Here is a 17,328-nt window from a genome sequence, read left to right as displayed (position 1 = left end):
TGCTGTTAGAATATGAAAATAGCCCAGTAGTCACTATTAATGGACAAGTGCCACATTCACCCTATTCCAGGGGAACTGAAAGCTGCAATGGGTCAGTCAGTGACTTCTCAGCTTGCACAACTTGAGTCCAACTTCAACCGAGACAGTTATATTTATTTGGACCTTTTGAATTGCATGATAATTGAGCAGAAATATTGCTCTGTTCTACTCGATGCATTCAGAGGTTGAATATTAGGATAAGCAAAGAAAATAATAAACAAATTGTTTAAAATTCAGTTTGTGTAGATTTAGTTGTCTATTAACTTAATTTATAGAATAAAGATTTGACACTTCAGAATTCAGCACTATCTAATTTGTCCTCACTTACAATTCACCTTACAGACAGGAGAAGAATTAGACAAACAAATTAAACTCAACAGGAGCAAAGATACAAATTAATTAAAATAATTTAACTTTGTTTTAATTGCTGCCTTTGAAAAGCTGAATGAGTTATGAAGACAAGTAGTAATTTTGAACAAATATGAAGCGAAGATTTTTAAAGTAATTACAGAAGAGCAGCTCCCACTGCTCATTTCCCATCTTTATTTCATTCCGGTTGTACCTTCTCCACTCCTGAAGGCACTGTCTCCTCTTACTGGGGAACGGGGAGAAAATCCCACAGCAACAGCCCCGGGGGGCTCCACCACTGCCCTACCGGGAAGGGGCTGAGTGCCAAAATGACTGTCCCTACTTGAAGTGGGGGAAGGGAGTGTCTATTAATGACAGTCCCTAATGTGCAGAGAGTCCTACAGGGAAACCCTAACTTGCGAGGATGGCAGTGCGCAGTGAAGAGGCCTCCTTACGGATGAGTGTGATTGGATAGGACTTATACAAAATGAACTTTAGCAACAAAGTAATTACCAATTTATGAATCTTGCGTGCATGTAATTAAACAAACGCTATGAAAACTTATTGGAGGTTTATGAATAGTTAATAAGCTGCCGGTGTGAAATGATTAATTTTCAGGATGATCCCCACCAGTTTGCTTTGCACCACGTAGTTAGCCCAACATCCCATTGGGGCAGGGACACCAGGCAGGGTGGGGGGCAGGCGACCACGTGGTTAGCCCAGCATTCCATTGGGGCAGGGACACCAGGCAGGGTGGGGGGCAGGCGACCACGTGGTTAGCCCAACATTCCATTGGGGCAGGGACACCAGGCAGGGTGAGGGGCAGGCGAGTGGAGAGCTGGGATATTTTCAGAGCCATTTAAAAATGTTAATGAACTGAAATGGAAGACTACATTCGGTATTAAAACTCTTCACTGCTAAAACAGCACTCACACTTCACTGTCACTCTCACATTCTTTCACTGTCCTCTTGAGTCTCTCTTATATTGATGCTCAGAACTGAAAAATCCAAAAACACAAGAACGTAGGAAGGAGAAACCAATTCACCTCATTCCACTGTTCAGCTCCTAAATCAGCACTTGGATCACAGAATAATTCTGGATGAGGAAGCCATTCAGACTATCCATCTCCAATGACCTGACAAATTCCCGGCTGGCCGAGTAATTCCAAGGTTTGTCTTCCACTATGATTCAGGAGATGTTTTCATGTGCTGATTACAGTAAAAAATTGCCTATCAACCCCAGAAACTACAGGCTTCCTGCTATTAGCCTACATCTTTCCATAGTAAAATCAATCGGGAATTGCACCAACTTCTTTTTATCACTCCCATTGTGTTGTTATTTTCATCATTGGGTATTTTCTTCATTGGCTTGAGCACTTTACTACACGATTAAAAGCCAAAAACTCACAGATTTAATGTTAAATTTTAAAAAGATTTGATTATGTATACTTTCAACAAATGACTAGTGTGAATGATGCGACCATTCAGATGTACTCTAAAAATGAACAACCTTTCACCCTTTAGAATCTTTATAAGCTACTATTAAAACACGACCAACACTACCTCAACACCACCTATTTCAATTCCGCCACTGTTGCTATATTATCAGACTGCTTGTCCAACATCCAGTACTGGATGAGCAGAGTTCTTCCAATTCAGCTCCTGACCTCACTACAGCCGTGGTTCAAACATGGAATGGAGCTGAATGCCAGAGGTGAGGTGAGAGTGACTGGCCTTGACATCATTGCAGCATTTGACCAAGTATGGCATCAGGGAGCCCAAACTAAACTGGAGTCAATGGGAATCAGGGGGAAAATTATCCACTGGTTGGAGTCATTCCTGGCACAAAGAAAGATGGTTGTGGTGGTTGGGGGTCAGTCATCTCAGCTCCAGGACATCACTGCAGGAGTTCCTCAGGAGGGTGTCCTAGGCCCAACCATCTTCAGCTGCTTCATCAATGACCTCCCTTCCATCATAAGGTTAGAAGTGGGGATGTTTGCAGATAACTGTAAAATGTTCAACACATTCGCGACTCCTCAGATAATGAAGCAGTCCATGCACAAATGCAGCAAGACCTGGACAATATCCAGACTAGGGCTGACTGAGGCAGCACGGTGGCACAGTGGGTTAGCCCTGCTGCCTCACGGCGCCGAGGTCCCATGTTCGATCCCGGCTCTGGGTCACTGTCCGTGTGGAGTTTGCACATTCTCCACGTGTTTGCGTGGGTTTTGCCCCCGCAACCAAAAGATGTGCAGGCTAGGTCGATTGGCCACGCTAAATTGCCCCTTAATTGGAAAAAATGAATTGGGTACACTAAATTTTAAAAAAAAGGTTTGGGCTGACAAATGGCAAGTTACATTCGCGCCACACAAGTGCCAGGCAATGACAACCTCCTACAAGAGAAGATCTAACCACCGCCCCTTGACATTCAATGGCATTACCATCACTGAATCCCCCACAATCAACTACTTGGGGGTTACCATTGATCAGAAACTGAACTGAATTAGCCAGAGCAGGTCAAAGGCTAATGACTATGGCGAATAACTCACCTCCTGACCCCACCCCCCCCAAAAGCCTGTCCACCATCTACAAGGCACAAGTCAGGAGTGTAATGGAATACTCTTCACCACTTGCCTGGATGAGTGCAGCTCCAAAAAAACTTGAGAAGTTCGACACCATTCAGGACAAAGCAGCACGCTTGATTGCTCCCCCTTCCAGAAACATTCAAACCCTCCACCACCAATGAACAGTGACAACCATGTGCACCATCTATAAGATTCTAAATCCAAGTCTTCATACTCATACTCTTCAGCAACTTGATTTCAGTCCTAGCAGCCTTACAGTCTGGGAAGCTGCTGCCAAAGAACTTGTGTTCAGCGTGAATACCTTATAGCCAAACTATCTCTAAAATGAGGCTGGTGGGTGGTGGTCTTTCATCTGAAAAGACAGCTTGCATTTTATTGACACAGAAGACCATGAAGGATCCACTCGATAAGAAAGGAAAATTTAAGCTTCGAGGAATTGGAATATTTCTATAATTTCAATGTATTCTAGACGTACAGCCTGATAAACAACTAACTGGTCTTCAGCATCCTCCTTACCTCAACAAAAAGATTCTTCATCTGGGCCCTTTTGGTCCTGAAACGCTTGATTTTCTGATGAATCCTTTTGTCTTTCTCCAGCTCCTCCACCGTTGCCCATTTGCAGTGCAGGTAGGAGCTGAAACATAAAAGGAAGATTGTACCGAGCTGAAGGAAAAAGGAATCAAATTTTTTGTAGTCAAATCTTGAGGAAAGCTTTCTAAAGCGAATGAAGTGGAGTCATGATTGTAATGTAACAACTACAGCTTCCAACGTCGCACTAACTACAAAACTGGCCAGATAATTCTTTTTATGCTGGCTGAGGGATAAATATTGGCGACAACACCAGGGAAAACTCTCCTGCTCTTACACCAACCTGAGGATGCAAATGGAGATGCAACTGCCTCATCCAAAAGACAACATCTCTGACAGTGTAACACTTCCTCAGTACAGTCTGGATTGTGCACTCTGTAGTGGCTTGAGCCTACAACTTTCCCCCTGCCCCAGTCCACCCAGGACAGCGAGGACAAGAGATCAAAAATAGGAAGCACATTTAATCCATGCAAAAGACTACACTAAAACTGGCTAAAATTCATGAGGAACTATGGCAAGGTCAGCTGTCATTTCTGCTTTATTTTCCCCTTGTGAGCTTTTTCTTAACTGAACTACAATTTTAACGAATAAAATCAGACTCTGCAGCAGAGATTAATCAAAATAACTTCACCATAGTAAGGTTTTGCCTAAAGCATTCAAACTGAGAGAGTCCTAGTAGCATGTTACAATGTGGAAACTGGTTCTACTCTACAGGGACGGCATAGGGTTAGCACTGCTGTCTCAAAGCGCCAGGGACCCAGGTTCAATTCCAGCCTTGGGTGACTGTCTATGTGGAGTTTGTACGTTCTCCCTGTGCATCCGTGGCTTTCCTCCGGGTGCTCCAGTTTCCTCCCACAGTTCAAAAATGTGCAGGTTAGGTGGATCGGCCATGCTAAATTGTCCCTTAGTTTCCAAAAGGTTAGGTGGGGGTTACTGGGATGGGGGCATGAAATAAGCTAGGGTGCTCTTTCAGAGGGACGGTGCAAACTCGATGGGTCAAATAGCCTCCTTCTACAAAATAAGCACCTTCCAGTGGTACAACATGCCAACTCCCGACAAAGTCCACAAATCTAACTGTTTACCCTGGGAAGTCTCTTGGCTCAGCGCTTACAGCCCGAGAGCATCAACCACAAAATTGCAGAATGTAAAAATTCCTAAATTCGTCAGTCGCTTCTGCAGGCGTTGCTGAATCAAAAATATGCATTTGAGTCCCTTGTTAATTCTTGGTTCTACGCAGAGAAAAACATATGCAAATCACTGTGCCTTAATGATATTAGAAAGCAAAATAAATAATTTGTGAAGTCCTTGTGAAAAGGGTCAAAGGACCAAGGAATAAGCAGGTAACTGCAGGCCAGTAAACTTAGTAATAGAAGCCAAGGAAAACATTTATTCAAAAGGTGCTGCAAAGAAACTTGGATGTGAAATACGTGCTCATGGTGTTAGAGAATGTGATGGGCTGATAAGATAGAGTTAGTTAAGGACAGAAAACTACAAGAAAGTGATGAACAAGGAGTGCTTTTTGGATTAAACTGGGTCACTTTGGGGCCATTCTCTGCATCTGGACAATATGTAGAAGAAAACAAAGTGGACAAAGCAATCCCAGGAAGTAGAGAGACAGACAAATTAGTAGATGCCATGCCACCGCTGGAATTTATTCTTCGGGAAGTTTTAAGAAAGCACTTGGAAAAGTATGATCAGACAAAGTCAAAGATGATTTTATAGAGAGCAACTGCTGAGGCGGCACAGTGTTAGCACTGCTGCCCCACGGTGTCGAGGAGCCGGGTTCGATCCCAACCCCGGGTCACTGTCCGTGTGGAGTTTGCACATTCTCCCCATGTCTGGGTGGGTCTCGCCCCCACAACCCAAAGATGTGCAGGGTAGGTGGATTGGCCATGCTAAATTGTCCCTTAAATGGAAAAAAATTAACTGGATACTTTTAAATTGAAAAAACAAAGGAAAACTGCTTTTGTCAAATCTATTATCGTTTTTTTGAGGATGTAATGAGTAAGTTAGATAAAGGGGAACTAATAGCTGCAGTATATTTGAAATTCCAAAAGGCATTCGATAAGTACCAGACAAAGGTTAATACAAGAGCTCAGAGTTGGGGACAATATATTAGCATGGATAGGTGATTGATTAACGGAGAGGAAGCAAAGAGTAGTGATAAACTAGGCATTTTCAAGTTGGCAAGCTGCAACTGCTGAAGTGCCATGAGGATCAATGCTGGGCCTTCAGTTATTTACAATCTATATTAATGACTTAGATGAAGAGACAAGACAGCAGCATATCTAAAATAAGCAAAATACTGCAGATGCTGGAGTCTGAAACAGGAATAGAAAGATCAAAACCTAAAGCTGCCGAGGGCTGTGACGTGCCCAGTCGGGAGATGAGATGTGCTTGTCATCTTTTGATCGGGCACGTTACAGCCCTCGGGACTCTACATTTTGACCTTTTCCCACCATCTTAAAACTCCTCCCTTCTCTGTTTTTAATACCACATACATAGAACATAGAACAGTACAGCACAGAACAGGCCCTTCGGCCCTCGATGTTGTGCCGAGCAATGATCACCCTACTTAAACCCACATACCCGTAACCCAACAATCCCCCCATTAACCTTACACTACGGGCAATTTAGCGTGGCCAATCCACCTAACCCGCACATCTTTGGACTGTGGGAGGAAACCGGAGCACCCGGAGGAAACCCACGCACACACGGGGAGGACGTGCAGACTCCACACAGACAGTGACCCAGCCGGGAATCGAACCTGGGACCCTGGAGCTGTGAAGCATTGATGCTAACCACCATGCTACCGTGAGGCCCCCCCAACATGTGTTGGCTCAATGCAAAACACCCTCTCCCTCCTTTCAGTTCCGATGTATGGTCCATGACCCAAAACATGAACTGTGTTTCTCCCCAGATAGATGCTGGCAGACCTGCTGAGTAATGTATCTAAGCTTGCTATGACTCTATGCTGATGATGCAAAACAAGGGATAGTAAGCCATGAGGACAGTTTGGATGTACATGCATTGGAGGTGACACTGCAATGGTTCACTGGGATTTTACATAGATTTACATAGAATTTACAGTGCAGAAGGAGGCCATTCAGCCCATCGAGTCTGCACCGGCTCCTGGAAAGAGCATCCTACCCAAGGTTAACACCTCCACCCTATCCCCATAACCCAGTAACCCCACCCAACACTCAGGGCAATTTTGGATACTACGGGCAATTTATCATGGCCAATCCACCTAACCCGCACATCTTTGGACTGTGGGAGGAAACCGGAGCACCCGGAGGAAACCCACGCACACACGGGGAGGATGTGCAGACTCCGCACAGACAGTGACCCAAGCCGGAATCGAACCTGGGACCCTGGAGCCGTGAAGCGATTGTGCTATCCACAATGCTACCGTGCTGCCCTAGATGAAAGGGTTGAAAGGGTTGTTCCACGATGACAGGCTGAGTAAATTGGGCCTACATTTTCTGGAATTTTGAAGAATGACAGGTGACCTCAGGATTCTGAAGGGGCTAGCCAGGATAGTCACAGAGATTTCCTTAATTTGGGAAATCTGTAACAAAGGGAACTCAATCTCAGGATAAGGAGCCAATTAGTTAGGACTGAGATGAAAGGTGGCACAGTGGTTGGCACAGTGGTTAGCACCAGCGACCCGGGTTTGATTCCAGCCTTGGGCGACTGTGTGGAGTTTGCACGTTCTTCCCGTGTCTGCGTGGGTTTCCTCCGGGTGCTCCGGTTTCCTCCCACAATCCAATGATGTGCAGGTTAGGTGGATTGGCCATGCTAAATTGCCCTTCGTGTCGAAAAAGGTGATGGTTAGGTGGGGTTACAGGGATAGGACAGCGGACCTAGGTAGGGTGTTCTTTCGGAGGGTCGGTGCAGACTTGATCGGCTGACTGGCCTCCTTCTGACCTGTAGTAATTCTATTCCATGGATTTATTAGATTTTTAATTCCAGATTTTTATTGAATTAAAATGTCACCATCTGTCATGGTGGGATTCAATCCCAGATCATGCTCTGGGTCTCTGGATTAGCAGCTCAGTAACAATATCACAGCACCACTGCCACATCCATGTGACTATTAATTCTGTCCCAAATTAGAGGCAAGGATATTCTGGATTTCCCTTCCTGCCACCCAAAGGGGCGGAAGTAATGCTCTGACTGCCCCCCCAGCCGTTTCATGCTCAAATCAGTATCAACTGGCTACAGGCAGGACCTCCATCCCTCACTTCGGAGGAAGTGCAATTTTAGAAAGCTGCCAGCTAATCGGTTTGGCCTGGAGCTCCCTCACCCCCACATCTCAGGAGCTGCAGAGGACAGGTGAGGAAGTGCATGAAGATGACAGCCTAAGACATGGGAATGGCACGTTTTCGAGGTCCCAGGGTCCAGCGGCCATCGGAACCTGAGGAGGGGGAGTGCCCAAAATTAGAAGGGGACTTCTGAAAAATTAAGGCCAGTGTCGCTGCAATTTCCTGGATCCAGAGAGGACGACAGTCACAGTGCCTAAGCCAAACCTACTGCTCGTCAAGTGCAACAAAATTAGAGACGGAAACCATCTTCTTTTTCGCCTTCGCCCTTGATACTTACTAATTTCTGTATTTGACATAGAATTCTTCAACTTCCTGTAGCTTCCCACCAGATGTCTGTTGAAATACACAAAAATTGAAGTCAATGACGCTGAAAAGGTTGCTTTAAATTGTTCACCCACAGTGCTCAATGAAACTTTTCACAAAACAAGACATTTCAGCGTAGGCAACATCTATTAGGCTCACAGTGACTCCACACAGTTCCACATTCTAATTCCTTTTACCCTCTAGCATTTGTTTCCCAAAGCATCTTTTTCAACTGTCTATTTTTTTTAAAAATAATTTTTATTCAAGATTTTCAATAACAAATTTTCTCCCCACAATTTAAAACAAACAAGGCGTGTTTCCACACCAACACAAGAAAAGAACTCCCCCCCCCCCCCCCAAATAAATAATAACCAAAAAACCAACAGCAATACAAGAAGAAAATAACATCGCAAACCCACCAAGTTGCTGCTGAGACCGACCACTCTCTACCCCTTCGCCAGGAAATCGAGAAAGGGCTGCCACCGCCGAAGGAACCCCTGTACCGACCCCCTCAGGGCAAACTTCATCCCCTCCAACTTGATGAACCCGGCCATGTAATTGATCCAGGCCTCCGAACGCGGGGGCCGTGTGTCCCTCCACTGTAACAGAATCCTGCGCCGGGCTACTAGAGACGCAAAGGCCAGAATGCTGGCCTCTCTCGCCTCCTGCACTCCCGGCTCCAAAGCTACCCCAAAGATCGCGAGCCCCCAGCCCGGCTTGACCCTAGACCCGACCACTTGCGACAATGTCCCCGCCACCCCCTTCCAAAACCTCTCCAAGGCCGGACAAGCCCAGAACATATGGGTGTGGTTCGCCGGGCCTCCCGAACACCTCCCGCACCTGTCTTCCCCTCCGAAGAACCGGCTCATCCTGGCCCCTGTCATGTGCGCCCTATGCAGCACCTTCAGCTGAATTAGGCTGAGCCGTGCGCAAGAGGAGGAGGAATTCACCCTCTCCAGGGCGTCCGACCACGTTCCATCTTCAATCTCTTCCCCTAGCTCTTCCTCCCACTTCGCTTTGAGCTCATCTACTGAGGCCTCCTCCTCCTCCTGCATCAGCTGGTAAATAGCCGAGATCTTTCCTTCACCGACCCATGTCCCTGAAAGCACCCTATCTTGCACCCCCCCTTGGCGGCAGCCGCAGAAACTCCGCCACCTGCCTCTTAACAAATGCCCTGACCTGCATATACCTAAAAGCGTTCCCAGGGGGGAGGTTCCACTTCCCCACCAGCTCCTTTCAACTGTCTATTAAATGACACAATTTAGTTAGCTTCACTAGCCACTAATAGAAATGCATCATTAATAATAAAGATGCTCTTGGCCTCCTCACCCGTTGCCCCCACCCCCTTCCTGGTGTGAAGCCAGAAATTGTACACCTAAATAGAACGGCTAATGTGGTCCCACTATTTCAGAAGGTTGTAGAGACAAGCCAGGGAACTATAGACCAGTGAGTCTCATGTCAGTGGTTGGGAAACTATTCTGAAGGAGAGAATCTATCTCCATTTGAAGAGGCAAGGTTTGATCAGGGATAGTCAGCAAGGCTTTGTCAGAGGGAGGTCATGCCTGACAAATTCGATGTGTGTAGATGAGAGTAGTGGTGCATGAGAGTAGTGATGTAGTTTACAAGGATTTCAGCAAAGCCTTCAACAAAGTCCCACATGGGAGAAGACAGCAAATTAACTGGGATACAGGGTAACTTGATAAGGTGGATTCATAATTGGATTAGCGGTAGGAGACAGAGGGTGATGTCGACGCCTGCTTTAGAGTCTGGAAGCCAATGACCAATGGTGTACCACAGGGATCTGTGCTGGGCGCCCTATTGTTTGTCATTTATATTAATGACTTAGATGACTATGTGGGGGGTAGGATGAGTAAGTTTGCAGATGACACAAAGATTGGTCGGGTCGTTAACTGTGAGGCTGAGTGTCTTGAGTTACAGGATGATGTAGACGGGATGGTCAAATGGGCAGATAAGTGGCAGATGGAATTTAACCCTGAAAAGTGTGAGGTGATAAACTTTGGAAGGACTAATTTGACAAGGAAGTATACTATGAAAGGTCTGACACTGGGAAGTTCCGAAGAATGAAGGGACCTTGGCGTGTTTGTCCATAGATCTCTGAAGGCAGAAAGGTAGGTTAATAGGGGGGTGAGAAAGGCATATGGGGCACTCGCTTTTCTCAATCGGAGCATAGATTATAAAAGCAGGGAGGTCATGTTGGAGTTGTATAGAACATTGGTGAGGCCACAGCTGGAGTTCTGTGTACAGTTCTGGTCACCACATTATAGGAAGGATGTGATTGCACTGCAGGGGGTGCAGAGGAGATTCACCAGGATGATCCGTTTAAGTTATAAAGAGAGGTTGGATAGATTTGGGTTGTTTTCGCTGGAGCATAGCAGACTGAGGGGTGACCTGATTGAGGTGGACAAGATTATGAGGGGCATGGACAGGGTGGATAGGGAGCAGCTGTTCCCCTTAGTTGAAGGGTTGGTTACAAGGGGCACACAAGTTATAAGTGAGGGGTGGGAGGTTTAGTGGGGATTAGAGGACAAACTCTTTACCCAGAGGGTGGTGACAGTCTGGAATGCTCTGCCTGGGAGGGTGGTAGAGGCGGAATGCCTCACATCCCTTAAAAAGTACCTGGATGATACTTGGCAGGTTTTAACATTCAAGGCTATGGGCCAAGTGCTGGCAAATTGGATTAATAACAATAATCTTTATTAGTGTCATAAGTAGACTTACATTAACACTGAAATAAAGTTACTGTGAAAATCCCCTAGTCATCACACTACTGCACCTGTTCAGGTACACTGAAGAAAATGAAATGAAAATCGCTTGTCACAAGTAAGCTTCAAATGAAGTTACTGTGAAAAGCCCCAAGTCGCCACATTCCGGCGCCTGTTCGGGGAGGCTGGTACGGGAATTGAACCGTGCTGCTGGCCTGCCTCGGTCTGCTTTAAAAGCCAGCGATTTAGCCCTGTGCTAAACCAGCCGCTTAGGAGAATTCAGAACATCCAATTCACCTAACAAGCACATATACGTAGTAACAAGTATACCGCTTTGGAATCTGGTGGGGGGACGACTTACCAGGGGTAAGCCATGGGGTACAGGTCTCTGGCACAGAGTCTGTCCCTGTTTCTCCGAAGGGAAGGGGGGAGAGGAGTAGAGGATTAGTCATTGGAGACTCCATAGTTAGGGGGATAGATAGGAGATTCTGTGGGAACGAGAGAGACTCGCGGTTGGTGTGTTGCCTCCCTGGTGCCAGAGTCTGCGATGTCTCAGATCGTGTTTTCGGGATCCTTAAGGGGGAGGGGAAGCAGCCCCAAGTCATGGTCCACATAGGCATCAACGACATAGGTAGGAAAAGTAATAGGGATGTAAGGCAGGAATTCAGGGAGCTAGGGTGGAAACTTAGATCCAGGACAAACAGAGTTATTATCTCTGGGTTGTTACCCGTGCCACGTGCTAGCGAGACGAGGAATAGGGAGAGAGAGCAGTTGAACACGTGGCTACAGGGATGGTGCAGGAGGGAGGGTTTCAGATACCTGGATAATTGGGGCTCATTCTGGAGTAGGTGGAACCTCTACAAACGGGATGGTCTACACCTGGACCAGAGGGGTACCAATATCCTGGGGGGGTGGGTATTTGCTAATGCTCTTCGCGAGGGTTTAAACTAATTCAGCAGGGGGTTGGGAACCTGAATTGTAGCTCCAGTTGAGAGTAGTGAGGTCATGAGTAAGGTTTCTAAGTTGCAGGAGTGTACCGGCAGGCAGGAAGGTGGTTTAAAGTGTGTCTACTTCAAGTCCAGGAGCATCCGGAATAAGGTGGGTGAACTTGCGGCATGAGTTGGTACCTGGGACTTCGATGTTGTGGCCATTTCGGAGACATGGATAGAGAAGGGACAGGAATGGTTGTTTCAGGTTCCGAGGTTTAGATATTTCAGTAAGCTCAGGGAAGGTGGTAAAAGAGGGGGAGGGGTGGCATTGTTAGTCAAGGACAGTATTACGGTGGCAGAACGGACGTTTGATGAGGACTCGTCTACTGAGGTAGTATGGGCTGAGGTTAGAAACAGGAAAGGAGAAGTCACCCTGTTGGGAGTTTTCTATAGGCTTCTGAAAAGTTCCAGAGATGTAGAGGAAAGGATTGCAAAGATGATTCTGGATAGGAGCAAAAGTAACAGGGTAGTTGTTAAGGGGGACTTTAACTTTCTTAATATTGACTGGAAACGCTATAGTTCGAGTACTTTAGATGGGTTCGTTTTTGTCCAATGTGTGCAGGAGGGTTTCCTGATGCAGTATGTAGATAGGCCAACGAGAGGCGAGGCCGTATTGGATTTGGTACTGGGCAATGAACCAGGACAGGTGTTAAATTTGGAGGTAGGTGAGCACTTTGGTGATAGTGACCACAATTCGGTTACATTTACTTTAGCGATAGAAAGGGATAGGTATACACCGCAGGGCAAGAGTTATAGCTGGGGGAAAGGCAATTATGATGTGATGAGGCAAGACTTAGGATGCATAGGATGGGGAGGGAAACTGCAGGGGATGGGCACAATGGAAATGTGGAGCTTGTTCAAGGAACAGCTACTGCATGTCCTTGATAAGTATGTACCTGTCAGGCAGGGAGGAAGTGGTTGAGCGAGGAAACCGTGGTTTACTAAAGCAGTTGAATCACTTGCCAAGAGGAAGAAGGAGGCTTGTGTAAAAGATGAGATGTGAAGGTTCAGTTAGGGCGTTCGAGAGTTACAAGTTAGCTAGGAAGGACCTAGAGAGAGAGCTAAGAGGAGCCAGGAGGGGACATGAGAAGTCTTTGGCAGGCAGGATCAAGGATATACCTAAAGTTTTCTATAGGTATGTCAGGAATAAAAGAATGACTAGGGTAAGATTCGGGCCAGCCAAGTACAGTAGTGGGAAGTTGTGCATGGAGTCCGAGGAGATAGGAGAGGTGCTAAACGAATATTTTTCATCAGTATTCACACAGGAAAAAGACAATGTGGTCAAGGAGAATACTGAGTTACAGCTACTAGACTAGAAGGGCTTGAGGTTCATAAGGAGGAGGTGTTAGCAATTCTGGAAAGTGTGAAAATAGATAAATCCCTTGGGCCAGATGGGATTTATCCTAGGAATCTCTGGGAAGCTAGGGAGGAGATTGCTGAGCCTTTGACTTTGACCTTTATGTCATCATTGTCTACAGGAATAGTGACAGAAGACTGGAGGATAGCAAATGTTGTCCCCTTGTTCAAGAAGGGGAGTAGAGACAACCCTGGTAACTAAAGACCAGCGAGCCTTACTTCTGTTGTGGGCAAAGTCTTGGAAAGGTTTATAAGGGATAGGATTTATAATAATCTAGAAAGGAATAATTTGATTAGGGATAGTCAACGTGGTTTTGTGAAGGGTAGGTCGTGCCTCACAAACCTTATTGAGTAATTTGAGAAGGTGACCAAACAGGTGGATGAGGGTAAAGCAGTTGATGTGGTGTATATGGATTTCAGTAAAGCATTTGATAAGGTTCCCCACGGTAGGCTGTTGCAGAAAATACGGAGGCATGGGATTCAGGGTGATGTAGCAGTTTGGATCAGAAATTGGCTTGCTGTAAGAAGACAAAGAGTGGTGGTTGATGTTCAGCCTGGAGTTCAGTCACTAGTGGGGTACCACAAGGATCCGTTTTGGGGCCACTGCTGTTTGTCATTTTTATAAATGACCTGGAGGAGAGGGTAGAAGGATGGGTGAGTAAAGTTGCAGATGACACTAAAGTCGGTGGAGTTGTGGACAGTGCAAAAGGATGTTGCAGGTTACAGAGGGACATAGATAAGCTACAGAGCTGGGCTGAGAGGGGGCAAATGGAGTTTAATGCAGAAAAGGGTGAGGTGATTCATTTTGGAAGGAATAACAGGAAGACAGAGTACTGGGCTAATGGTAAGATTCTTGGTAGTGTGGACGAGCAGAGAGATCTCGGTGTCCATGTACATAGATCCCTGAAAGTTGCCACCCAGGTTGAGAGGGTTGTTAAGAAGGCGTACGGTGTGTTAGCTTTTATTGGTAGAGGAATTGAGTTTCGGAGCCATGAGGTCATGTTGCAGCTGTATCAAACTCTGGTGCGGCCGCATTTGGAGTATTGCGTGCAGTTCTGATCGGCGCATTATAGGAAGGATGTGGAAGCATTGGAAAGGGTACAGAGGAGATTTACCAGGATGTTGCCTGGTATGGAGGGAAGATCTTATGAGGGAAGGCTGAGGGACTTGAGGCTGTTTTCGTTAGAGAGAAGAAGGTTAAGAGGTGACTTAATTGAGGCATACAAGATGATCAGAGGATTAGATAGGGTGGACAGTGAGAGCCTTTTTCCTCGGATGGTGATGTCTAGCACGAGGGGACATAGCTTCCAATTGAGGGGAGATAGATATAGGACAGATGTCAGAGGTAGGTTTTTTACTCAGAGAGTAGTAAGGGCGTGGAATGCCCTGCCTGCAACAGTAGTGGACTCGCTAAAATTAAGGGCATTCAAATGGTCATTGGATAGACATATGGACGATTAGGGAATAGTGTAGATGGGCTTTAGAGTGGTTTCACAGGATGGTGCAACATCGAGGGCCGACGGGCCTGTACTGCGCTGTAATGTTCTATGTATGTTTGTTAATTCCTGATTCTTTGTTGCCAGTCTGGACTCAATAAAATCTGAGATGAATTTGCAGGTATCATGTATTGTTTTATTTCCACCAGCTTGCAAGGCTGACTCACTCCTGGGACATTAGAACACACACAGCTGTCTTCTGGAGTTCCCAAAAGTTAGTGAGAGCTAAGACAAAGAAATCACAGCACATATTGATTGAATCACATCAAGAATCACAACAAGCTTCCCATAGGCCAATGTATACACCTTCTGACCTGGCCATATATCCTGATTGGCTCACTTTGCATTTTCCCAATCCTGGCCTCGTTACCCAGCATCCTTTTCACTATTCTCTCCACGAGGCAAAGCTCCCCTCCCCCTTCCTAGCCATGCTGTGCTCATCCCTTTGTTCTCTGTCTGTGAACTCATTACCCTCAGGGTCCTACTGTCCATCATATTCGTTTGTTCACTTCCTCATGTTTTTCGGGATTAGGTGGGCAGGTCAGGGCCTTGTGTCGGTGCAGACTCGGGGTGGGGAGGATATGTACCAGCATCTACCGAGAACTAGTTAACGGACAGAAAGCAGAGTAGGAATAAACGGGTCATTTTCAGGGTGGCAGGTTGTAACTACTGCTTGGGCTCCAGCTATTCACAAACTACATCAACGATTTGGAGTGGGGATTAAATGTAATGTTTCCAAATTTACAGATTACACAAAACTGGGTGGGCGTCTGAGTTCTGAGGAAGATGCAATGATGCTTCAAGGGGATTTAGACAGGCAAACTGGGTGGACAACAATTTGCCAGGTGGAATCGAACATAATGTTGAAAAATGCGAGGTTAACCATTTCTGTCGGAAAAACGGAGGGCGGAATTCTCCGCTCCCGGGAAAAATCGGCTCCAACCCGTGCATGCGCGGTTGACGTCACGACGGCTGATGGCTCAAACCCGCGCATGCGCGGTGGCCGTCTTCCCCTCCGCTGCCCCACAAGATGTGGCTGCTTGATCTTGCAGGGCGGCGGAGGGGAAAGAATGCGTCGCTTTGAGACGCCGGCCCGACGATCGGTGGACACCGATCGCGGGCCAGTCCCCTCCCGAGCATGGCCGTGGTGCTCACTCCCCTCTCCGCCCCCCACAGGCTTCAAACGGGCCTGTGGTGCCCATGTTTACAACGGCAGCGACCAGGTGTGGTTGCCGCCGTCGTGAACTGGTCGCGAATGGCAGGCCGCTCGGCCCATCTGGGCCGGAAAATCGCGCGGTCGCCGTGAAAAACAGCAACCGGCGATTCTTCCGGGGGGGGGGGGAGAAAATGCCGTGGGCACCAGGGGGGGCGTGAAATGAGTTGACCGGACCTCCCGTGATTCTCCCACCCGGCGTGGGGAGCAGAGAATCGTGCCCGGAGTGTTTCTTAAGTGGAGAGAGGCTGGGAGAGTGTTGAACTTTGAAAGAATTTGGGTGTCCTTGCTCAAGAGTCACTGAAAGCCAACGTGAAAGTACAGCAAGCAGTTAAAAAGGCAAATGGCACGTTTTTTTTATTCGTGGGTGTGGCTGGCTGGGTTACCACTTACTGCCCTAATTGCCCTCGAGAGGTCAGTAAAGAGTCAACCACATTATTGGATTGGATTGGATTTGTTTATTGTCACGTGTACCGAGGTACAGTGAAAAGTATTTTTCTGCAAGCAGCTCAACAGATCATTCAGTACATGGAAGAAAAGGGAATTAAACAAAATTCAAGAAAATACATGAGAATACATAATAGGGCAACACAAGATATTACTGTCACATCTAGGCCAGAGCAGGTAAGGACGGCAGGTGAAGGGCTGAATAGCTTACTCCTGCCCCTATTTCTTATGTTTATATAATTCCTTCAACGCGGGAAATCATCTTAAGATGCTTGCCAGGGGCAGCACGGTGGCACAGTGGGTTAGCACAGTGGGTTAGCCCTCACAACCCAAAGATGTGCAGGGTAGATGGATTGGCCACACTAAATTGCCCCTTAATTTGAAAAAATGAATTGGATACTCTAAATTTATTTCAAAAAAGATGCTTTCCAGAAGTACGAACAGGCAAAAATGATCAGTTAATAAACCATATGGTAGCTTATGCTTTATTATTAAAAGCATGAGTATGAGAGTAAGGAGGTCATGTTGAACTTGTATCACACACTAATTAGGCCTCATCTGGAGACTGCACCCAGTTCTGGATACCATACTTAGGAAGGATATGACAGCATTGGAGAGAGTACAGACGAGATTCACCAGGCCGATGCCCGAGATAAAGAACTGTAGCTATGGGGATATTGGAGAGGTTCATAGATCATAGAATTTACAGTGCAGAAGGAGGCCATTCGGCCCATCGAGTCTGCACCGGCTCCTGGAAAGAGCACCCTACCCAAGGTTAACACTTCCACCCTATCCCCATAACCCAGTAACCCCACCCAACACTAAGGGACATTAAGGGCAATTTATCATGGCCAATCCACCTAACCTGCACATCTTTGGACTGTGGGAGGAAACCGGAGCACCCGGAGGAAAC

General features: G+C 46.6%; 1 protein-coding gene across 1 annotated transcript in view; it reads right to left on the bottom strand.

Moving 5' to 3' along the window:
• Positions 1 to 17,328, bottom strand: part of chd6 (chromodomain helicase DNA binding protein 6) — a 210,252-nt gene that overhangs the window by 106,549 nt on the left and 86,375 nt on the right. The window contains 2 exon segments of the mRNA XM_038803834.1: positions 3,489 to 3,606; positions 8,166 to 8,221. Of these exon segments, the coding sequence (XP_038659762.1) occupies positions 3,489 to 3,606; positions 8,166 to 8,221 (174 nt within the window).

The sequence above is a fragment of the Scyliorhinus canicula genome, chromosome 7, assembly GCF_902713615.1.
Source record: "Scyliorhinus canicula chromosome 7, sScyCan1.1, whole genome shotgun sequence".
Taxonomy (NCBI): domain Eukaryota; kingdom Metazoa; phylum Chordata; class Chondrichthyes; order Carcharhiniformes; family Scyliorhinidae; genus Scyliorhinus; species Scyliorhinus canicula.
Note: the sequence above shows the minus strand (reverse complement) of the source record. Positions and strands in the feature narration are given on the sequence as shown.